Source organism: Protomyctophum bolini, assembly GCF_963924005.1.
Source record: "Protomyctophum bolini genome assembly, chromosome: 19".
NCBI classification, from domain to species: Eukaryota; Metazoa; Chordata; class Actinopteri; order Myctophiformes; family Myctophidae; genus Protomyctophum; species Protomyctophum bolini.
The window spans coordinates 34,735,803-34,757,674 of NC_137880.1; the positions used below are offsets into that span (position 1 = coordinate 34,735,803).

The following is a 21,872-nucleotide window of genomic DNA, read 5'->3' on the forward strand; positions in this document are numbered from 1 at the left end:
TGGGAAAGCCCTCAGTAGACGCCCGTCTTGTGGGAACTTGGCATCTTTGATGTGAGGGAAGGGGGCGTCACTGTAGCGCGGAGAGGCCAGCCAGCGGCGCCGGGACCGCCAGTCAAGGTCACACCTGAGTGGTCAACGGTCAGGCTAGAGTCAACATGGATGGCTCTCCACAATAAAGTTAAAGTATATACTGGAGTACTTGCTTTTAAGTACAACATCCTATTTTGCAAATAGGAATTGAGGTTTTGCAGTCCAAGTAGTGAACGAGACATTAACCCCAAGTGAAGGAGTTTAAGTATCTTAGGGTCTTGTTCACGAGTGGGAGGGGAGGACGGAGAAGGAGATCAGCCGGGGAATCGGAGCAGCAGGGGCGGTATTGCAGTCGCTGTATACCGCACTGCTGTGACGAAAAGAGAGCTGAGCCAGAAGTCAAAGCTTTCCACTGAGTAATCTTGGTTCCTACTCTCACCTATGGTCATGAACTCTGGGTCATGAGCGAAAGAATAAGGTTGCGATAGGGTGAGAAGTTCAGTCACACGAGAGAGACTCTGAGTAGAGTCGCTGCTTCTTCGCTTGGAAAGGTGGTTCGGGCATCTGGTTAGGAATGGATGCCTCTCGGGCGTCTCCCTAGGGAGGTCCTCGATGCACGTCCCACTGGGAGGCGACCCAGGGGCAGACCAAAGCGCAGTTGGAGGAACTACGGATAAGCAGTTGCAGATGGATGGATGGATGAATTGATCATAGTTAAATTAGCTGAACTACAAGCTCACAACGTGGCTTAATCGTGACACATTGTGCCTGCAGATCTGTTATTTGTTTTAAAGGGCTTAAGTGGTTCATTCATAATGTACAGCCTCCCTTCCTAGAAATGGAGAATATACATTGTTGGTCTTTGAGTGGAGCGAAAGTATCCAAAAATACAAATACTCAAGTAAAGCACAGATAGGGTAAAAAAAGTACAGTACTCAAGTAAATGTAATGAGCTTCTGTCTACCACTGTGTTTAAAACACATTTTCCTCTCAATGTCCGAGGCCATATTCCTAAGACACCCCAGCATATGAGCAGCAGGTGTCATGAGAGTTCACCGACTCACCGTTGCTGTGGAGACTGCACTGTCTAGCTTCATTTATTTAATTCTCCTGTCTCTGTTCCTCCATCATCCATATATGTTCTCTCTCCTTCATCACTGTCTGTATCTGTACCTCTGTCTGTCTGTCTGTCTGTCTGTCTGTCTGTCTGACTGACCAACATACAGTACTGTAACTGCTTTAGTAGGAGCATGGTTAAGAGTCACATGTAAAAGTTGAAAAATGTTTTTGATTTGATTGAATACTTGAATGATTGAATACAGTTTGCAAACAGTAGACTGACTGGTACGATTATACAATGGTGCTAAAAGGATTAAAAACCAATAAATGATCACATAGTGATATTTGTCAGGTGAAAGAAGCGCTGTCTCCGTTGTGTTCTCCCCCCTCATAATGATTATTATCCCATTCTGACCTGAGATCAGATTCATATGAGGTTTCCACTGGACACACACTGGTCTGATTAACCCATTCTGACCTGAGATCAGATTCTAAAAATGTCAGTCGCTCTTCGATTTTTCAAAAATAGCTCGTATAGCTCGTAGCGCGCCACTCGGTGGCGCGCTATGAGCTTGTAGATCTGCTATTTTTCAATTGCTAAAGCATAACATGATGCTAACACCAAAATGGGTTCCCGTTCAGAATGGGTTATTCTAGTAACGTGTATGTTTCTGTGTCACAACCTCGCGGCCGTTGTTTGTGTTCGTTTCCCACGTTCTGTGCGTGGTTCAATGACTGTTTTGTTGTGCAGATGTTGTCGCTTCGAGGCTGCGGTGGTAAAGCTTCCTCGCTGCGTTGCAGAAATCAGCCCTTTCGCCGTGCGTGTGGCATAGCTTGGAGGCAGGCAATCATACTACACTCCCATTGGCTTAGGCAGGCAGCCTGCCTGTGTGGCAATCAGGCTAGGCCGCCAGTATGACTATAGGTGATGACGATGTCGTCTACATTTCATGAGCGATCGTTAGTCAGGTTTCACCAAAAAAGCCTAGACTTACAGTTTTAGTAGGAGATTTGTTCCCTCAGCCACCGCGGCATTAAACAAACTGCCCCGCCGATAGGATGGTTCTGTATACTGTGGGGACCTCATGTTTTTGTATTGTCTTGGTGTTTTGTGCTACGCAACGGTAGAGTCTGTTCTCCTAATACGGCAGTGAATGCTGGACCCTGAAGCCAACCCTGCAGAAGTCTCTCGATGGGTGCTACACCTGTACACCAGAATGCTGCGTGCAGCACTCAACCGTAAGAGCACACATGTTACCAACACACATCTGTATGCAGGAATATTCAGGGTGAGCCAGAAAATAGCAGCCAGGAGAATGAGACTATAGCAGAACACTGCCAAAGACACCAAGAGCTGCCAGCCAGCAAACTGGTGTTGTGGGAACCAACACATGGGCACCGGTCACGAGGACGTCCCACGTTAACATAATTATGTGGATGTACTCAAGAACGACGCAGGAGCGCAAAGCACCTTAACGAGCTGGCCAGGTGTATGGAGAACCGGGATGACTGGTAGCAACGATGGAGGGTTCGTCTGAGGACGACCTAGAGAGAGTGCTCTGTGTTGTTTTTGATGTGGGTGTTTGAACAGACTGTGAAGACTAATAATATCCTTCGGGACAATAAAGATTATTATTATTATACATACGGTATACATAACATTAACACCACCATTCTTCATGCACAGATTTAGCTGTAGACCTATAGGCTATTATTATGGCTATGGTTGTGAAAAAGTTCCAGTGCCCATTCATATCATCCTATAGGAAAACGTTTGCTATAGCCTACTTACTCAGTCAGGTTGGGTTTGATGTATCGAATATGAGGTCTATATTCTTGTAATGCATATAAGCCTACATTATGTGAAGTATGCATGTCTTTAATATATACTTAATTGGAAATATGAAAATAAAGCAAATGACACCAGCCAAAAGTCAGCTAAGCTTATCCTACTTAGCAACAGGGTGCCTCCGTTGCTAAAACAAACTTCCTTGTGGCGTGAGGGGAGTCAACAGTATACGGTCACTCCGGAATTGATGACCTAACGAATAATGTGACTCTCGACAGGGTGACTTATTGTGTGTCATTAGTAATTTAGTAGTCTATACATATTAATTGTTTTGGCATCTCAGTAGTGAAATATTAATGTCCGAGGATTCTTAAATTTTGACTGACTGAATTTGCAAATCACGGAATGAATTGTGGTTACACTACAGGATAGAGATACCAATTTCTGTGTAACACACGTTACCGCTGCTGTAGTGCAGGCTATACCGTGATCCAAACACTTGGCGGCGCCAATAGATCAGTCTCTTTCCTTCTATAGCCTAGATAGTGAAGGATTTCATCTTTTTTTTAGATCATTGAGAGTCGTTTTTCTACATGTTTCCCCCCTCTCCCCCTTAGGCTATACTGGCTTTGGCTTATTGACGTCTTTTCATTTTTGTGCCATGCATTCTTCTTTGGCTCTGCGGATTTATCATTTTGCATCCTTAATTGCGTTCACGAGTTAATCCAATCTTTTCAAATCTAAGCAATTAGCCTAGGCCTACTGACGAGTTCGTATAGGCTAAATATGTAAAAATATCAATCAATGGGGAACATAGCCCGTATAGAATGTGTGTTTCTTAATGTTTCGAGCGAAGCTGCGCCTCTCGGCTTTGCGCGCAGGTCTTTTAAATCCACCTGTTAAAAGCGCCTTCCCTGCGCTGCAGCCGATAGGTGTGTCGGGGGAAATAAAACGGCGTCTTTACGCTTTGTGCCAGCTCAAGTGGGAGAAGTGGCGAGGCGCTCATGTCGTAGCAGCATCATTGCGCGTTGCATGCGTGCAGCAGTGTTCCCGTATAGCCGAATGGATTACCCACGCCGCTGACAGGCTGAAATTCACATCTCTCCGGATGGTTTTGCGCATAACCTTGGTTTCAATTTCCACCAGTCCTCGGTGTGATTTGTGTGCGTCTGTGATTTAAATTGGTAATCGTTGGACATTTATAGTCCTGTCAACTCAAGTCTACTGGGCCAACTGGACTGTTTTTTTCCCCCCCAGTCACAATCTCAGCGTAAACACTCATCGACTTCAAAGTGAAGAGCATCGTGGACGCGCGCAGCTCGCCTGAGAGACTCTCTCTCTTTCTCTCTCTCTGCAACAAATTGTTGCGAACACTCAGGGGACAAATTGATGGTGCTGTCACCGCCTTGACTCGACGTGGCACCATGATAACTTTATTTACAACATTGTTTTAGATGTGATTGATTTGGACTCGTCCTTCTTTGGAAATAATATCTATCGTTTCGCCCCTTCAATTATGTTCACTTTCGCTGCCTTCTGCTACATGCTGTCGTTGGTCCTCTGCGCTTCCCTGATCTTCTTTGCGATATGGCACGTAAGTAGCTTGGAATGCACGATTAATCTGATTATTTGAGTTTGAACAGGACCAGTTGTGCAATAATGGACGCGCTATATATAGTGTTGTATAGCCTACGCGCGTAACTGTGCGTATAGTAGACCATATACATCACCTGTCTGTATAGTAGTAGCCTGGGTGTACTAGCCTACTAACATGCAAATGGGTATATATACTACTACACCTAGATAGCCTACCTTTCAGCATTGCATTGCCCATCTGGGCCATCTTTTAACAACCCGTTTGTTCCTCAGACAGATATTGCAGGCCCTTTGGTATTTGGATAGCCTATTAAGACTTTAAATGACTGCAGGTGCGCACCTGTATCTTGAGCTGAAATGAGGAGAGTTGTATTTGATTCTATTTACATTATTTCCCTTTCTATATCGTTCTATACTTCAGTGCTCAAGCTCAATATAATGTGCACAGTATGCGCTGCCATGCAGACTATACATGAATTAAAAGACTTGTCCTTCCAGACCAATTAGGAAATCTGGTAGTGCTGATTCTCTTCTATATCCCCCCCCTCCCTGTTTCATCTCTCTGGCTGCTCCCTCGCCCCTTTCATCAAGCCCTCTGCTCAGCACAGCAGTCAGACCAGATCACCCACCATATGACTGGCTGGCATTATGATATTGAAATAATCTAATTATTTGCAGCCTGCCTGCCTCCCTCATTCTCTGCAGCATGTGTCTGTCTCCTAGTCCTCTCCGTCATGGTAAAGGGCCTTATCCCATTCTGAACGGGAACCCATTTTGGTGTTAGCATCATGTTATGCTTTAACTATTGAAAAATAGCAGATCTACAAGCTCATAGCGCGCCACCGAGTGGCGCGCTACGAGCTTGTAGGTCTGCTATTTTTTGAAAAATCGAAGAACGACTGACATTTTTAGAATCTGATCTCAGGTCAGAATGGGTTCATCAGACCAGTGTGTGTCCAGTGGAAACCTCGTATGAATCTGATCTCAGGTCAGAATGGGTTATGTAAAGACAGATTTGGGTCAGGTCTTCCAGCCTATTGCCCTGGGCCTGCCTTTTGCATGGCAACAACAGACTTGAACATGACTGATCCTGGGCTCCGAGTCTGTCGGCTAATGGGGCTGCCTGTGTATGTCTGTTCAGACTAGAGATGGTACTATGAACAGACTATAAGGAGGCAGAGTATGGTGACTATACGGTCATGGTAATAACCCATTCTGACCTGAGATCAGATTCATACCAGGTTTCCACGGGACACACACTGGTCTGATTAACCCATTCTGACCTGAGATCAGATTCTAAAAATGTCAGTCGTTCTTCGAATTTTTCAAAAATAGCAGACCTACAAGCTCGTATCGCGCCACTCGGTGGCGCGATATGAGCTTGTAGATCTGCTATTTTTCAATAGCTAAAGCATAACATGATGCTAACACCAAAATGGGTGCCAGGTCAGAATGGGATAATGTTGGCATGCATGAAAAGAGTATAAAGGACAAATCAACAACAGTGGACTATAGAGACTTTGAATGATCTGTATATTGCAATGAATGATTTATGCTCAGGAAGTATAATAAATAGACTAATATAAAGTGTTTAATGACACTTTCCTCCCCCCATTTTTCTTTTTATAAGTCACTTAAACCATATACTTTGTTGACTGGAGTGCCCCAGGGCTCCATACTTGGCTGCTCTATATGTCAGCTAGCCCCTGACCCTCTTAAAGCCCTTGGAGATGTTTTTTTCTTTATCCTTTTCTTGTGGCATTTGGGTCATGCATGCATCAGCACACCTGCCAATACCTATAGCCCTACATGCATGGTGGCACTGTTGAGAATGCCATTACTCTGACACAATAGGTAAAGGATGGATAGATGGATAAGACAGACAGACTGATGAACAAATAGGCCAACATTATTAGCCTCTTCCATATCTCTGATGCACATTTGGGAGAACTCACAGAGGATCACAATGCAACACAGTATATATTCTGAAGCTTCAGCAATAATCTGTGGCGGGCTTTATTTTGCATACTGCTTAAGAAGATGGCAGAAAGAGTGGAGCTGCATCCTCCAGTGGTTCTGTTTCACACAGAGAGACACATATAGACATGCAGCATGATAAGCCTCCTCGTTGCAAATGAACATAATTAAGAAGGAGGCTCAGAGACTGTCAGGTGGGGATATATACGTTGAAGGGCCACGTGAACGTGCCTCAGGGGTGCCTCGACGCTGCATGGCCAAACCTGACAAAAGCCCAGAGATTTTGCAGCTGAAGCAAGCTCGTAACGCCGGCAGGGCTTGCCAGGTACTTTGGCAGGCTGGTCTTCAAATGAGTCCTCTTTTTGTTCTATTATTTAACCCATTCTGACCTGAGATCAGATTCATGCGAGGTTTCCACTGGACACACACTGGGTCTGATGAACCCATTCTGACCTGAGATCAGATTCTAAAAATGTCAGTCGTTCTTCGATTTTTCAAAAATAGCAGACCTACAAGCTCGTAGCGCGCCACTCGGTGGCGCACTATGAGCTTGTAGATCTGCTATTTTTCAATAGCTAAAGCATAACATGACGCTAACACCAAAACGGTTTCCCGGTCAGAATGGGTTAAAATGAATCTTTTGTTTGGGCCTCTGAGAAATGACATCTGATGGCAAATATTCGAGTCCACTTGATGCAGTGAGTCGCCACATTAAGATCAAAAAGGGCAACTTTTCCTTCCCTGGCCGGGGTTGTGGATAAAAAGAGCGTGGGCGCTGGGAAAATCTACCCCGCGTAAAATGGAGGTATAATAAATATCATGAGAGACCATGCTTCTGTGAGCAAATTAGTCTGAAGTTGATATACGTAACTTTATACGTGCCTATGTTGCACACTTATAATCTGCAGATCTACAAGCGTTGTGAGCTTAGTTGTAGATGAGCTCTTTGTCACCAAGTATAACTGAGGCTTGACAAGGCAGTAGGTGTCAACCGGACACACATGAGACAATGAGGCATGAGCAATGAGTTATGCTTCCTTTTTTACGTATTACCCCTCATGTCACCTGGCTGGAAGCGTGAATGACTGATTAATGAAATATTATACCCATACATATAGATGGAATTATGTCACTGAATGGGCGGAATCAATTAACCCATTCTGACCTGAGATCAGATTCATACGAGGTTTCCACTGGACACACACTGGTCTGATTAACCCATTCTGACCTGAGATCAGATTCTAAAAATGTCAGTCAGTCGTTCTTCGATTTTTCAAAAATAGCAGACCTACAAGCTCGTAGCGCGCCACTCGGTGGCGCGCTATGAGCTTGTAGATCTGCTATTTTTCAATAGCTAAAGCATAACATGATGCTGAACACCAAAATGGTTTCCCGTTCAGAATGGGTTAATCACGGTGTTCAGACCATTAACGCATGTCTGCCTGCCTTATCTGCTGTCTGGTGTCTCTCATTTCCTCAATTCCGCCGATAAAACGCTCACCTGCTTGTTTTTAACTCTATAAAATATGGCTCTCTCTCTCTCTCTCTCTCTCTCTCTCTCTCTCTCTCTCTCTCTCTCTCTCGAGCTTGTCCCATAGCTCTTATTCCCACAGACATTTCCCACAGATGACTTGACTTTGTCCGACGAATGAGGGATAAAGGGGAGGACACAAGGGGCTATCTTTGGAACAGACATTACCATTAATCACTTCTTTTTTTTTTTCCTAGCTGGCCATCACAGGTTCCACTGCACAGTCAAATCCCCCAGTGTTAGTTTCACTCTGAAAGTGTAAGAGTTGAATTGACACTGAGGATTTTGAGCGGTGCACACCGCTCCTTTAACCCATTCTGAACGGGAACCCATTTTGGTGTTTAGCATCATGTCATGCTTTAGCTATTAAAAAATAGCAGATCTACAAGCTCATAGCGCGCCACCGAGTGGCGCGCTACGAGCTTGTAGGTCTGCTATTTTTGAAAAATCGAAGAACGACTGACATTTTTAGAATCTGATCTCGGGTCAGAATGGGTCAATCAGACCAGTGTGTGTCCTAGTGGAAACCTCGTATGAATCTGATCTCAGGTCAGAATGGGTTAAATGGCTTGGATTACATTTTGTAATTATAACAGCGATCAGTGACGTGGCCGTAATCGGCCGTAAATAAAGGTTGTTTTGATTAGAATCGGAGATAATCTGAGAGACTTAAAGTCCTGTTGGTTGTAGTCCAGGGCCTGTCTCGTTATCCGTTTCCTCTTCCCCTGTGGGTTGTAGTTCAGGGCCTGTTTCCTCTTCCCCTTATTATATGATAATTGTCTGCTTTTCCAATGCATGTTATTATGTACGAGTGATGTCAGTGCATGCAAAATCCTATGCAGTGACTTTGAAGTCAATGTGAGCACTTCCGATTCATGTGGGAGCTAATGGGTCTGATTGGCAGGGGGACTGAGTGATTGCGGCCACACACTACTTGACAAATAGAGGGTGTGGTGCAGCGGGGAAGGGAGATAAACGACCTGTGTACTAGTGAACGTTAAAGTTGCATTAACTACCGGTAACCTGCAGCCTGAACTTACGAGCTGTCGAGCTCAGCCAAGCGCGGAGTAAAGGCCTATTCATAGTCTGGATTTTCGGTGGTGAGGTGACCACCGCTCCCGTGGTGAGCTGACCACCGGTGCTGAAATAACGTTGAGCGGTGGTGAGTAAAAACAGAGAGAAGGGCTGGAGCGGTGGTTTTACCGCGGCTCGTGACGTCATGTTGTAGTTCGGTGGTCACCTCACCACCGAAAATCCAGACTATGTATGAGCCTTAAGTGGCCGTGTCGGGACACTGAGGTGACGGTGACAACAGCGCTGGACTCATGAGTGAGCCGCGGCCCGCCGGTCGACTAGGAACGCATCACGGATGAGACAATTCCGTGTTGTGTTGGATTGCCGGTGGATTACAGTTTAAGGGGTACCCCGAACATTGCGTTTGTACAAAAGGAACTATACTTTCACGGGAGCGTGCTAAGAGGAGGACGATTCAAAGCGCCCGCCTCGCGTGACGCAAATGTTTTGTTTGTTGTTTACAATTTAAGTGGTGATTTGATTTGAGGGGTAACAGACGTTGGGACTTGGTTGGGTTGAAAGGGGATTGTGGGATTAACTGTTGATTTGTTCGTTTATTATTTTGGTATAGGGACAGAAGCAAGTGAAATTGTGTTTTGATTTGTCAGTTATTAAATGTGCGCGTTTCATTATTAAGCTAAGAACCTGCCGATCCCGTCTTTTTCCTTTAGTTAATAAAGGAAAGATCCTCTTGTGGGCTGTAGTCCAGGGCCTGTCTCATGGTGCTATCTGTGTCCTTTCTAAGGGTGTGGCCTGTCCAGTTCTCCGTTCTCCGTTTGATGGTAATGGCTACAGTGTACTGTCCTGTTCTGTGATCCTCCATAACTCATTTGTGGTTTTGAGGGGCCACAATAGCTTGAGGATGTTACGCAGGCATTTGAACCTGGAGCTTGTTGTTCCATGTTTCAGAGCCATAGAGCAGGACAGTCTTCATGTTGGTGTTGAAGATCCGTAGCTTGGTGTTAGAGTTGTCTGGATAGCCAGATCGGCCGCAAGATCCTAAATGCCAGCTGTGCTTTGCCGATTCGAAGCTTAATATCCCTGATATAAACCTTAATCAATATAAAAAAACATTAAAAGACTGAGATCTCCATCCATGGCACTCAATGCGTGAAGTGTTTAGCTCACGGAGTCATAGCCCCCCCCCCTCTCCCTCCTATTTTTGAGGGGTGCTAGCCACTCCGTCCTATGCCCAGCTTTGAGGGTTTGTGTGAACACAAACATTGGCTGATGATTGGCTCATCACCCCATAGTGATGATTAGATTGGCTGAGCAAAGTATACATATTGAGGATAAAAGTGAGGGCAGAAAAGTGAAGACGCCAAAAGTGATTGGCCGGAATGACATTCGTGATGATTTGATTGGCTGAGCACGGAATGTGATGTATGATGATAAGAGTGCCCCTCACTTGTTTTTTTAATTCTCTGCAACTACCCCAAAACAGTCATTGTATTTCCCGAAATAAACACACACACACACACACACACACACACACACACACACACACACACACACACACACACACACGCACGTGGTTAAATGAACTTAAACCAAAGACATTAATCACAGATGACATATAAAACCTCACAACGCATTCCCATGGCAAATGACACAACAATAGAAAGATTACAGACACAGATGTGCCCTGAGGCATGCTGGGAAGTCTAGGATGTCAGAATATTCACAGGTTAATACAATCAAAGAGTCTGAGTTTTTTTTTTAAACCATTCATCTTTATGACACACGTGAAACAGACCGCTTTGTGTAGCCATAATACAAGTCAGATTTAAGATAATTGAAGGCAACTAGGAAGCATGCATGCATGGCAAGATAAATATTGTGTCACATGAAACTGTAACGTACTGTCAAGTGTGTGTGTGTGTGTGTGTGTGTGTGTGTGTGTGTGTGTGTGTGTGTACGCACGAGCAAGCACACGAATGTGACGATGCGTACGTATATTTGTGTACAATGGTCTGAGCAGATACATTTGCACAGGGATCTTGTTGTCATGTTATTTCTTTCAAATTGCAGCTGAAACTTGCTTCCACTGTAAATGGTAATGGCATAAGCCTGAGTATGAGAATGTGTAATGTAGCTAATCCAACACTGTAATGATTCTGTTAGGGTTAGATTACATTTTGTCAAGCTAAGGTTACCTTATTGTTGTGTTTTTAATGCAGATTTGCATGTGTGAATTGATTTGACGAGTCCAGCCGAAGAGAATTATTTTATGAACAAAATTGAAACGTCTATGAAGTCCTATAATGTCAACTGAATTGTCAGCTGGAGAAGCAAAACAATGATGTGTTAAATAGCTCTATATTCAGATAGCAGTCATTGCTATAGACTAGAGTGTGTGTTCAGTAACTGAAGTCTCTCTAGCTCTTAAAAAACAGAAAATAAGTCTTTAGGTCGGCATAGCAATTTCATCAAATCAGCAGAGAGCTCTACAGGATACAGGATAAACAAGTCAAATTGGAAATGATGAACCAAAAAAAAAAAAGAGCTGACAAAACTGGAACAAGGACATTATAAAATTGAAGCTGACAGATGGGTTCTCACTTTGATGAAATTGGTGGCCTAGCGGAAAATGGGGTTTTATTTATTAAAGAGCCATGGAGAGATGCAGGGGAGTTCCCTGTTAAGTCCAAAACGGTTTCAAAGCACGCGTCTACTCACAACCGTTTGGTTGCAAGGAGTTGCATGGCAACCCATTGGTGTGGTTTGGGCTTTACTGAACAAACACAATAGACACGAATGCTACGAGAATAGAGCTTTCCCCTTTTTTCACTGTGAGGACTTTGTGAGGGTCTTACAATTATTAGTTTAAAAGGGGGGCATATCTTTCCAAAATAAGGGTGTGCCTTTCAAATGTGATTGTTTCACTTTTTTATCAGCCGGCAATTTGACATTTGTGATGATTAGTTTGTTCAACAGCCAATCATTGTTGATCATCGTTCTGTAGGGTATATTTGGTTTGATCATGTTATGCTTTAGCTATTGAAAAATAGCAGATCTACAAGCTCATAGCGCGCCACCGAGTGGCGCGCTACGAGCTTGTAGGTCTGCTATTTTTGAAAAATCGAAGAACGACTGACATTTTTTTAAATCTGATCTCAGGTCAGAATGGGTTAATCAGACCAGTGTGTGTCCAGTGGAAACCTCGTATGAATCTGATCTCAGGTCAGAATGGGTTAATTCAGCTCCAACCGATCGGGAACCAGGCCAGCAGCATGGGGTAAAGACATGGGGTAAAGATGGGGTAAAGATGGGGTAAAGATGGGGTAAAGATGGGGTAAAGACAATAGGCAAGCCCTTGCAGAGACATCACATAACTGATTTTGCTGCTCATAAACTATATATACAGTATTGCAGTTATTATGTTCAATATATTGAACATGATAACTGTGGCTCTTAAAAGACACGCCTTGGGTGTTTTCGTAACCCATGTGAGCCATAGAGTTATTTATAAACTACAGGGTCATGGAGTCATAAAAGGATAGACTGAACCGGAGCGATTCAGTTCAATGGAAGTTGCTCATAGTGGCGATTGAAGCACCCAGAAGTCTGCCGGAAATACCTCCGTTGGCTCCATATAATTGGTTGGCTTTTGCGTCCTACGTCGCGAAATATCTCCATGAACGTCCATGTATTGCAGCCCGCCTGCAGTTCCAGCTTTGGCCAGTAGGGTGGGGCGGCTTCAACGTTGCTCTGGGGGGCCTGACGTGAATCCATGTGTACATTTCATATCTGTTGTTGTATACTAGCCTACGTGCAAAACTAGCCCCTGGTACTCTACACACTGCGTTGTTTACTCTACACAGTCCAGAGCCGGAAGTGAGATCTCGTTAAGTGGGTAGTCCTGCTCAATCTCCTGGGCAGTATAAGGTCACAGGCCACTGCCTCGGCAGTGGACAGAATTCGGCATAACACCGGCCGGGCCGGGATGGAGAAAAACACATGGTGGTTTTTTGTGTGTCTGTGTGTGTGTGTGTGTGTTGCGTTTAGTTTTCATAGCCTAAAGAGAGACGGTATGTGTGTGAGCGCCTCTCCATTCCACCAGGCAGTAAACTCGTATCACATGGTGGCTCCTCAGAGCGGTCGTATGGGTGGACCAGGGGTGGCTTGTTGGATCTGGGCTGGTGAGCCGCTTCCAACAGTGCCCGGCTCGAGTCTGTCACCATACTAGTCATAATTGATATTTTCCAAAAAAAATAGTTAAATCTGGTAATTATTCCCAAATACAACAAACTAAAAACTTGCACTCATGTCTAACGCCACACGTCTATGTCGCAGTGCGATCTGCGTGAAACACGCACAAACAAAAGGTACATTTTGAACAAACGCAGACAGCAAGTATCTTTAGCTGCTGACAGTATTCTTTCCGTGCTGGGCAGGTTGTGTGGGCGCTCTGTAATCAGTCCATCGCATCGCAGAAAGGAAACAACGCAGAGGTAACGTCAGTGACGTATCACGGCCACGAAGCACAGGCGTAAACGACACTTCATATTCATATTCATATTGTACCTCATTGAGTGAATATTAAAGGTAGAGTAAGTGATTTCACTTAATTCAAATATCACTTATTTTGTTGTTTTGTTGTGATAATCCTCTCTACTATAGAGTGTGCTGACCATATAAGGAGTTCCTCCCTGTCCCCAGTTAACCCCTGGGGGTCAAAAAACCTTAGGTTTCGTTTTTGACTCTCTATCCTGATTGGACGAAGGCTTAGGTCCCACAGCCAAAAACGAAACCTAAGGTTTTTTGAGTGAAATCACTTACTCTACCTTTAACAGGGAACAGTTCCATTTAGTTTGCTGTTAGAATGCTGAACTGTGATAGTAGTAGCAGAGTGGCTCACAAGACAACCTCAGCCTAGATGGCCTTAAGTGTAATATCTCCCCCGAGTCATGGGGATATCCCTTTGCATTAGTGGTTAAGATATTGCTGGCTTTTCACACAGGGGACCCAGGTTCAATTCCCAAGTGTTACATAAGCATGCAGTTTCTTGCACTGATACGATTATTCATTTGAATCATTTTATGATTGTCCAGTTCTGTTCTTGTTCAGGATGTTCTTTAGAAGATATTTGTATTATTTTGAAGTATAAGTGTCTTAACCACTTAAAAGCCAGCATCCTTATCGTAGAAGGCTTTTGCTGAAAATGGCAGATCGACAAGCTCACAACACGTTGCATTTGTGAGCTTGTTGACCTGCTATTTTCAGCAAAAGCCTTTTATTTCCCACAATAACAGAAAAAACCCACTTACACTTTATACTATAGAGCGCTGAGGGATTCCGGTCAACCATGTGGAATTTAAGTGGTTAGATATAACTCAAAATCTACTGATTCAAGAACGCAAGCTTTTCTTAAAAAAAGAAGAAATAAACCATCCACTTGAAAGTGTAAAGGGACTGCGTGTCCCAACTTGTCAAAACGGAAATTTCCTGACATTACATTGTTCACCTCTACTGTGTAGCAGGTGTGTTAATTAAGGCCTATTCATAGTCTGGATTTTCGGTGGTGAGTTGACCACCGCGATCACCGCTAGACCACCGCGAAATAACATTGAGCGGTGGTGAGTAAAAACAGAGAGAAGGGCTGGAGCGGTGGCGGTGGTGGTTTGCTCTTCACCGCGGCTCGTGACGTCATGTTGTAGTTCGGTGGTCACCCCACCGCCGAAAATCCAGACTATGTATGAGCCTTTAGAGGGGCAGGGCGCGCATGACATCCCGTAAGAGGGCACTTTTGTATAAGAATAGCAGATCTACAAGCTCTACAACGCGTCAGAGCTTGTAGATCAGCTGTTCTCAAGGAGCAACCCAGCACTCTTTAGCTAGTGGAGATGTAGCATACAGTATGACATGGATTTCTAAACAAATGTGTTCAACGCAAAAGTTCATTCTCCTGAACGCTGCCTTCCAGCATGGCATGGAAAGGAGTGGCGTTTACATTTCTTCCACCATAGTAAATGCTGCATTCATTCGTGGAGAGGGTTGTTTTACAGACGGGTAAAAGGGCAGAGGCTGAAGTCCAGTGTATGTGTGCACGTCCCCTGCTGTGTATAGTGTTATTCAGAGAGCTATAGTAGGCCTACCTTTCACACATGACTGCACGCCATTACAAGCCATATATAACCTAACTCTTATAGTTCCCATTTTCGAAAAGGTCACTATATATTATTGGTCACTATTTATTCATGGTAAACAAGGTTTGATCTACAGTCATTTGTGGGATAATATCATTGCGACTTAAGACAACATCATGCTCTTTAGTGGACGGAATGACCAGGGAAGCACCTTATAACGTTCACAAGTATATAGTATACACACCTGCTGCTATATGCCTTTATAGTACCTTATCTCAGCCATGTGTAAATGTAAATGTGTAATAGGTACATTTTTGACATATTAGATTTTTGATTTGTTTCTTTTTCCTGATCTACTTGAAACTTCCCCCCCCCCCCCCTTCTTCCCTTTCTTTTCTACGAAAAAAAACCAAAAACAATACAATCGGGACTATATACACAAACACATTTCACCCACTCTTCTTACTTTGTAAATCTAAAATCTGTGATGTGACGCCGATTCTAATTGTGGAATCAAGCTGCTCGTCTCAGGTGAGATGCCACCACTCCTGGGAGAGCTCGCATAACCCATTAAGGAGCCATTTTCATTAACCCATTTTGGGCGGGAACCCCTTTTGGTGTTAGCATTATGTTATGCTTTAGCTATTGATAAATAGCAGATCTACAAGCTCATATAGCTTGTAGGTCTGCTATTTCTGAAAAATATTTCAGAAAACTGTCAGGATGTAGAAGACATTTTTTAGAATCTGATCTCAGGTCAAAACGGGTTAACATAGGAGGTGAACTTCGACCGCCCCCCAAGCTCGGTGCTCCAGAAGACCAGGTTGTGGTTGAGAGATTCCCTTCCCTGAGAAACCACAGCCGCTAAATGTGCATCATTAAGCCAGGGGAGCGAGCCAAGTGCCCGTTCCGGTGCACCGGTGATGTATGGGAAAGCCCTGTGGCGTGGATGGATATGATGTAGAGGTTTCCCCCCCCAAGCATAGCAGAGGGCATAATGTCAAGTTGTCATCATTTAGTCGACCCAGTTGGGAGTCCCATTATGGTTGACTTGGCCGTTGTTTCGGATCACAGTGTTCTGTGTGTGTGTGTGTGTGTGTGTGTGTGTGTGTGTGTGTGTGTGTGTGTGTGTGTGTGTGTGTGTGTGTGTGTGTGTGTGTGTGGGCGACACGAGCAAACAGGCAGGCAGTAAACTCTCTTGTGAGGGTTGGAAGTTTTTTTTTTACTTTCCTTCACTCTCCAACTGCGTTATATTTTGTTCACTTTTATTACTGTGCAGACGTACACAGTAAAGTCCTACTGTAAGTGTTAATTTAACGACAAACGCAACACAAACACATTATTTAGAACACACCCAAAATGACGGCTTACTGTACGTGTTTAATCAATTATTCAATCAAAGCAAACGGCTTAAACAATTATTAGTTTGCCTCTTCTACAAAAATAAAAGTTACCAGGCTGCATTCTGTCGTGCGTGCCAAACTGTCATTCTCTTTTATTACGTACCCGTACTTGTGTTATCTCCCACCACGGAGTAACCTCGCGTCAGACTATCCAGCATATCCACCTCGGAGGAAGGTCTGCTTTACCTTACCTAAAAGCTAACACAACTTGATGCACATTGTTTTGTTTTAATTAGGCAGCATTATTAGCTAGCATTCCAGTTCTCATTCCTCCCCTGTTTGTGCCTCCTCCTCAGTGTGTCTGCTCCCACGCTGAGATTTTGACATCTTCGGGACAGTCACAGGTTTAGCAGAGGTGCCATGTGAATTATTTCTCATGCTGAGCTCTCACAGTATACTCTCTCATCCGTGACACTGTCTCCTCACTAACGGCTACACTACTTGCCTCGTGTGCGAGAAGGAACGTTTTCAGTGAAACTTATGCGTAACTGTAAAATTCTACAGCGGAAGGAAGCGTTGCATGGTTCTAATGGCTCACACGACAGTGAAACGGGTAGATGAATACAAAACAAAGTCAAGGACATCTTCTTTTAATACCCCAGTGGTATAAGTGGTTCATTATTATGAAATAATAATAATAACTCTTAAGACGAGTGATTCTCAAACATTTTCATGTCGAGGACAAACCAAATTGATATGTATAGAGGGTATGCGCATGCTTAAAGTGAGTGGCAAATCGAGTGGCAAAGCAACAGGCCAAGTGAGTTTAACATTGTGTAATGTTGTTTAATGCAATCAGATAGGACTTTTCTGTGTGGACGTATGGCTTGTCAAGGCCAAAAAGTAGTTTTTTGCCACTCAGTAGGCATTCCTGCATAACTTCCGGGTTTGATGATGATGTCATGCGACATACGCTCTATCCCCTGCATCTCCCCGGACCCCACATTGAGAATGAATGAATGAATGAATTTTATTTATATAGCACCTTTCCAAACATAAAGTTACAAAGTGCTTTACAGGTTAAAAACAACAATAGCAAACAACATCAAGAACAACAGAAATAACAAAGCATAGAAACATAACAACAAACAGCAAGAAATGCTAAATAAATATATACGTATACATATACATACACACATGCCTGCATACATATACACAAATAAAACTGAAATTAAGAAAAGCATTTGGTATACAGGTGTGTTTTTAAAAGATGTTTAAAAGCGGGCACAGTCTCGGCTTGCCTGAGAGCCAAGGGGAGGGCATTCCAGAGCGATGGTGCGCGTGCCGCAAAAGCCCGGCCACCACGGGTGACAAGGTGAGTTCTGGGTGGGACAAGAAGGGCACCGTCAGCAGATCTGAGTCTGCGCACCGGCCTGTGGGGTGTTAGCATGTCTGTGATGTAGCTGGGGGCTAGTCCATGTAGGGCTTTGAAGGTGATTAAAAGGATTTTGAAGTCGATTCTGAAACTTACAGGGAGCCAATGTAGGGTAGCCAGGATTGGTGTGATATGCTCACGTTTTCTTGTGTTTGTGAGTAGCCGTGCTGCGGAGTTCTGCACCATTTGGAGGCGTGCTATATTTTTTTTGCTCATGCCGGAATAGACAGAGTTGCAATAATCTAATCGTGAGGATATGAAGGAGTGAATGACGGTCTCTAGGTCTGCATGTGATAGAAATGATTTAATTTTAGCAATGTTCCTAATCTGGTAATAGCAGGACTGGACAACTTTGGTGACTTGAGTGTTGAAGGAGATGTCAGGGTCAAAGAAAACACCCAGGTTGCGGGCTGAGTGTGTAATATTTGTGGATAGAGTGCCGAGTTCAGAGTGGAATGGGAGGGTAGACTGTGGTGGGCCGAAAATTATGATTTCTGATTTAGAGTCATTTAGTTTGAGGAAATTTTGTGAGAAGAGATGATGTGCATCCATCCTCCTCCCAGCATTTGGTTCATTTGTTGGGATTTCTGTAGCAAGATCTTTTTTACGTGGCAGGATCGCTATAGTCCTGCTCACAACCCATGTGCCATTGCTGGCCTTTGGGAGGTGTGTGGAGTTGGTTTGTTATAGTCCTCTCCCCAGAACCTATAGTCCTCCAGGCAATGGATTACAGACTCACACCACATGAGACCAGACAGGTTGTGGGTTGTGTACAAGCTACCCCGGCGTGTCAAGCCCAACCAACTCCTGTTGTATTTTGCTCCCCCCTGGGTGCAAAATGCCCACTACTGGCAACGACATTGAGAAGAGAACCAGCTGAAAATGCATGAATTTATTCTTTGACCAAAGACAAACTAAAGGACCAACGTGTATTGACTGTCTTCATCGGGGTCTCTATCACAATAATTTTACTATTTACAGTGCTAATACAGTTGTATGCTATAGATACTGTAGGTGAAAAATTGAATCATGTTGCTCTCCTTTCAGAGATGGGATGATTATTCACCCACTGGTCGAGCCAGGAGGGAGAATAATAGCGACGCTGTGGTGTCAAGGCCAAGTTGCCCCGGGGAAGAAAGAGCCAGGCAATAAGTGCCCTACAGGGCATAGACCAGGGAGCAGTGGAGTATATGGCCTGGAGCTATGGGGTACAGCTAGTGTGGTGTGCCAGCACCAGGGAGTTGAATCTGAGACAAATGGGCTACACAGAGGCAGTGGAGTGAATGCACATGTATTGTATTCTAGATGAGATATAGGGGAGGGTCCCCCCCTGGAGACTAGACAGGGACAAGCTGCACCAGCTCCAAGCAAAGTATATGATAGTTTGGGAAAGTCCCCTCGGTGAGGAGAATCCAGGTCTGTTTAAGATCAGGTTGGGCATGCATCATGGGCCTTCTGTATATGGCAGATCTTTTCTGACAAGCACTGTAGTAGTTGCAGTCTTGTAGGAGTTTTGGTGAGGTGTATATGGTTTGCCAAGGAGGCTAAAGGCTCATACATAGTCTGGATTTTCGGTGGTTAGGTGACCACCGAACTACGACATGACGTCACGAGCCGCGGTGAAGAGCAAACCACCGCCACCGCCCCAGCCCTTCTCTCTGTTTTTACTCGCCACCGCTCCACGTTATTTCAGCTCCGGTGGTCAGCTCACCACTGGAGAGGTGGTCACCTCACCACCGAAAATCCAGACTATGAATAGGCCTTTAGCGTGTCGACAAGGTTGAGCTTGAGGTGGCTGATGTAGACCTACTAACTATACAACTGGATATATATATATATATATAGAACTCGTTATATACAGTATTTCAGCAAACAAGCAGAGATGCACACCTCACCGTCACCCCCCTGTGCCAGAAATGTGATAGTTAGTCATCATTATCAGGAACAGATGTGGGATGTGATGACAAGAGTTGCTTTTTAATGACATAGGAGGGGAGCCCAGGCAGGACTGATGCAAACCTTCCATAAGACAATAAGTGCAGGGCAATTACCCTCACCATGGTTATAATGAGGCATATTATCATTAACTTATTCATAAGGCTATATGGGATCACAACCTGGTATTTCTTCATCTCTCTATTGAGGAATTACAGAATGGACTGTGAAACTGTCAAATGATACAGAACGGGCTGGAAAATGGATCAATATGGATTTGGGTTTGGTTTGTTGACAAATACCTAGTAGGCCATAGACACAGCTCTACAAACAGCAGCGTAAAATTCTACAGTTTCGGCATGAGTAATCTCTGTAGAGCGGGCTGTGTTGAAGCGACATTAATTAGGGTTAAAGTTCCCCAACAAGCTTTATTAAAACGTGCTCACTCACGATAATTTCCAGAAACGGTAAAGCTTGTTTTGATAGCCTTCAGAGTATAAAAAAGGGATCAGGTGTGAGAAGAAATGCTGTGACATTTTCTCAGAGAAACCCAGTGATTTGTAAGGAAACGGCCAGGCTTTCCAGTGTCATGCGCTGCAGGTTAATGGCAGTGATGTGAGGTTTAGTTGAGTTAGCTCAGCAATCGAACCGCGAGTTCATTAACCCCCGCTAGCCCCCCATCCATCATCCTGACTCCACTGTTTCTATTGTTCTACCGAACAACACACATACTGTAAAGGTATATAATAGTGACCCCCGTCCCTTTCCTCCACCCCGTCATTATCTCCATCCACTCCACATTTTCCTTTTCGCAACAATTTGTCGGTTTCTGATTTATCGCGACCGGTTAATTATTTTGAACATAATTCTCTCAGCAATTGAGTGAGCACTGAGGCAGCTTCATTTATTGTAGTAAGTATAAAATAATAAGAAATGCCATAATTATGCGATTTCCGAAGGGACTTCCATATATCCTCCATTGACTTCCATTGATATGTATTGCATGTAAGGGGCCTCGGGAGAAAACCCCCACGGGAAAACTGACTGAATGGGTAGAATTGATGCATGCTGGACAACAATCGCTATTGACGGCACAGAAAATGCACAGCAGCATTTGAGGCAATGATGCATATGGACATAAATGTTATTGTTTATTTTCTGTTTTTTTTTTAGAATGTAATTACAATGAACTAGTTGTGATTACAGATGCGCTTCTAATGCACTTACGTACGAGGCCTTTTCTCTTGATGATGTCTTCAGTGTTTCCTTAATTTCCTGTGGACGGAAGAGATTTCCTTTTTTTGCTCAGTCTAGTTAACCAATATGCCATGAGGGGTATTTCTGAACAACAGGGAAATGCCCCTTCTCCATTCGTTTGGCCGTCCACCAAGGTGCTGTGTGGAGATACAGCCAGGCCTAAACAAAATGTGTTTAGTGCTTCAGGTGAAAACACAGACCAACCCCCCCCCTGCACACACATCTGTAGCCAATGACCTCCACAAAGGTCTGCTGGAGGGAGGGTGATGGTTTGCTGGTTTCATGTTTCAAAAGTATTGGGGGGGGGGTTGGGTTTCAAAAACCATCACAAGGAAATTAGACGCATGTAGTCAGTGCTGTTTCACAAATTATAGAGCATGGAGAAAATGTGTAAATGTGTCACAATGTACGAAAAACATCTCTTCTCTCATTCTATTTCATAACCCCCCCCCCCCCCCCCCCCCCCCCCTCCCCCCCTCCCTCCGTGTTGCACCCCATCTCCGTTAGCCTGAGGCTGGTCTCGCTGCTAGAGGCAGTGCTTGCCTGGCTCACTGTACTGCTTTCCAAAATTCAGCATTAATCCCCAAACAGGGTATTCCCTTCTATTACATCACCAGTCCCTGCAGTCAGCCATGTGTCAGAAGCCTGCTTCGTGCCAGCATGGCAATTTTATAGCAAGCGTTAATTGACCCACTTCACATTACTAAACATATGAACTGCCACAGATGAACAAAGACTTGCTACTAGGACGAGGACG

General features: G+C 44.2%; 1 protein-coding gene across 2 annotated transcripts in view; it reads left to right on the forward strand.

Moving 5' to 3' along the window:
• Window positions 1-4,394: 4,394 nt before the first annotated feature.
• The window catches only part of cnih3 (cornichon family AMPA receptor auxiliary protein 3), a gene marked incomplete at both ends in the record, with an annotated part of 102,256 nt that continues 84,778 nt past the window's right edge, over window positions 4,395-21,872 (forward strand). For both annotated transcript variants that reach the window (XM_080791001.1, XM_080791000.1), the window contains one exon: window positions 4,395-4,472. In XM_080791001.1, coding sequence (XP_080647127.1) covers window positions 4,395-4,472 — 78 coding nt within the window. The remainder of the gene's footprint in view (window positions 4,473-21,872) is intronic.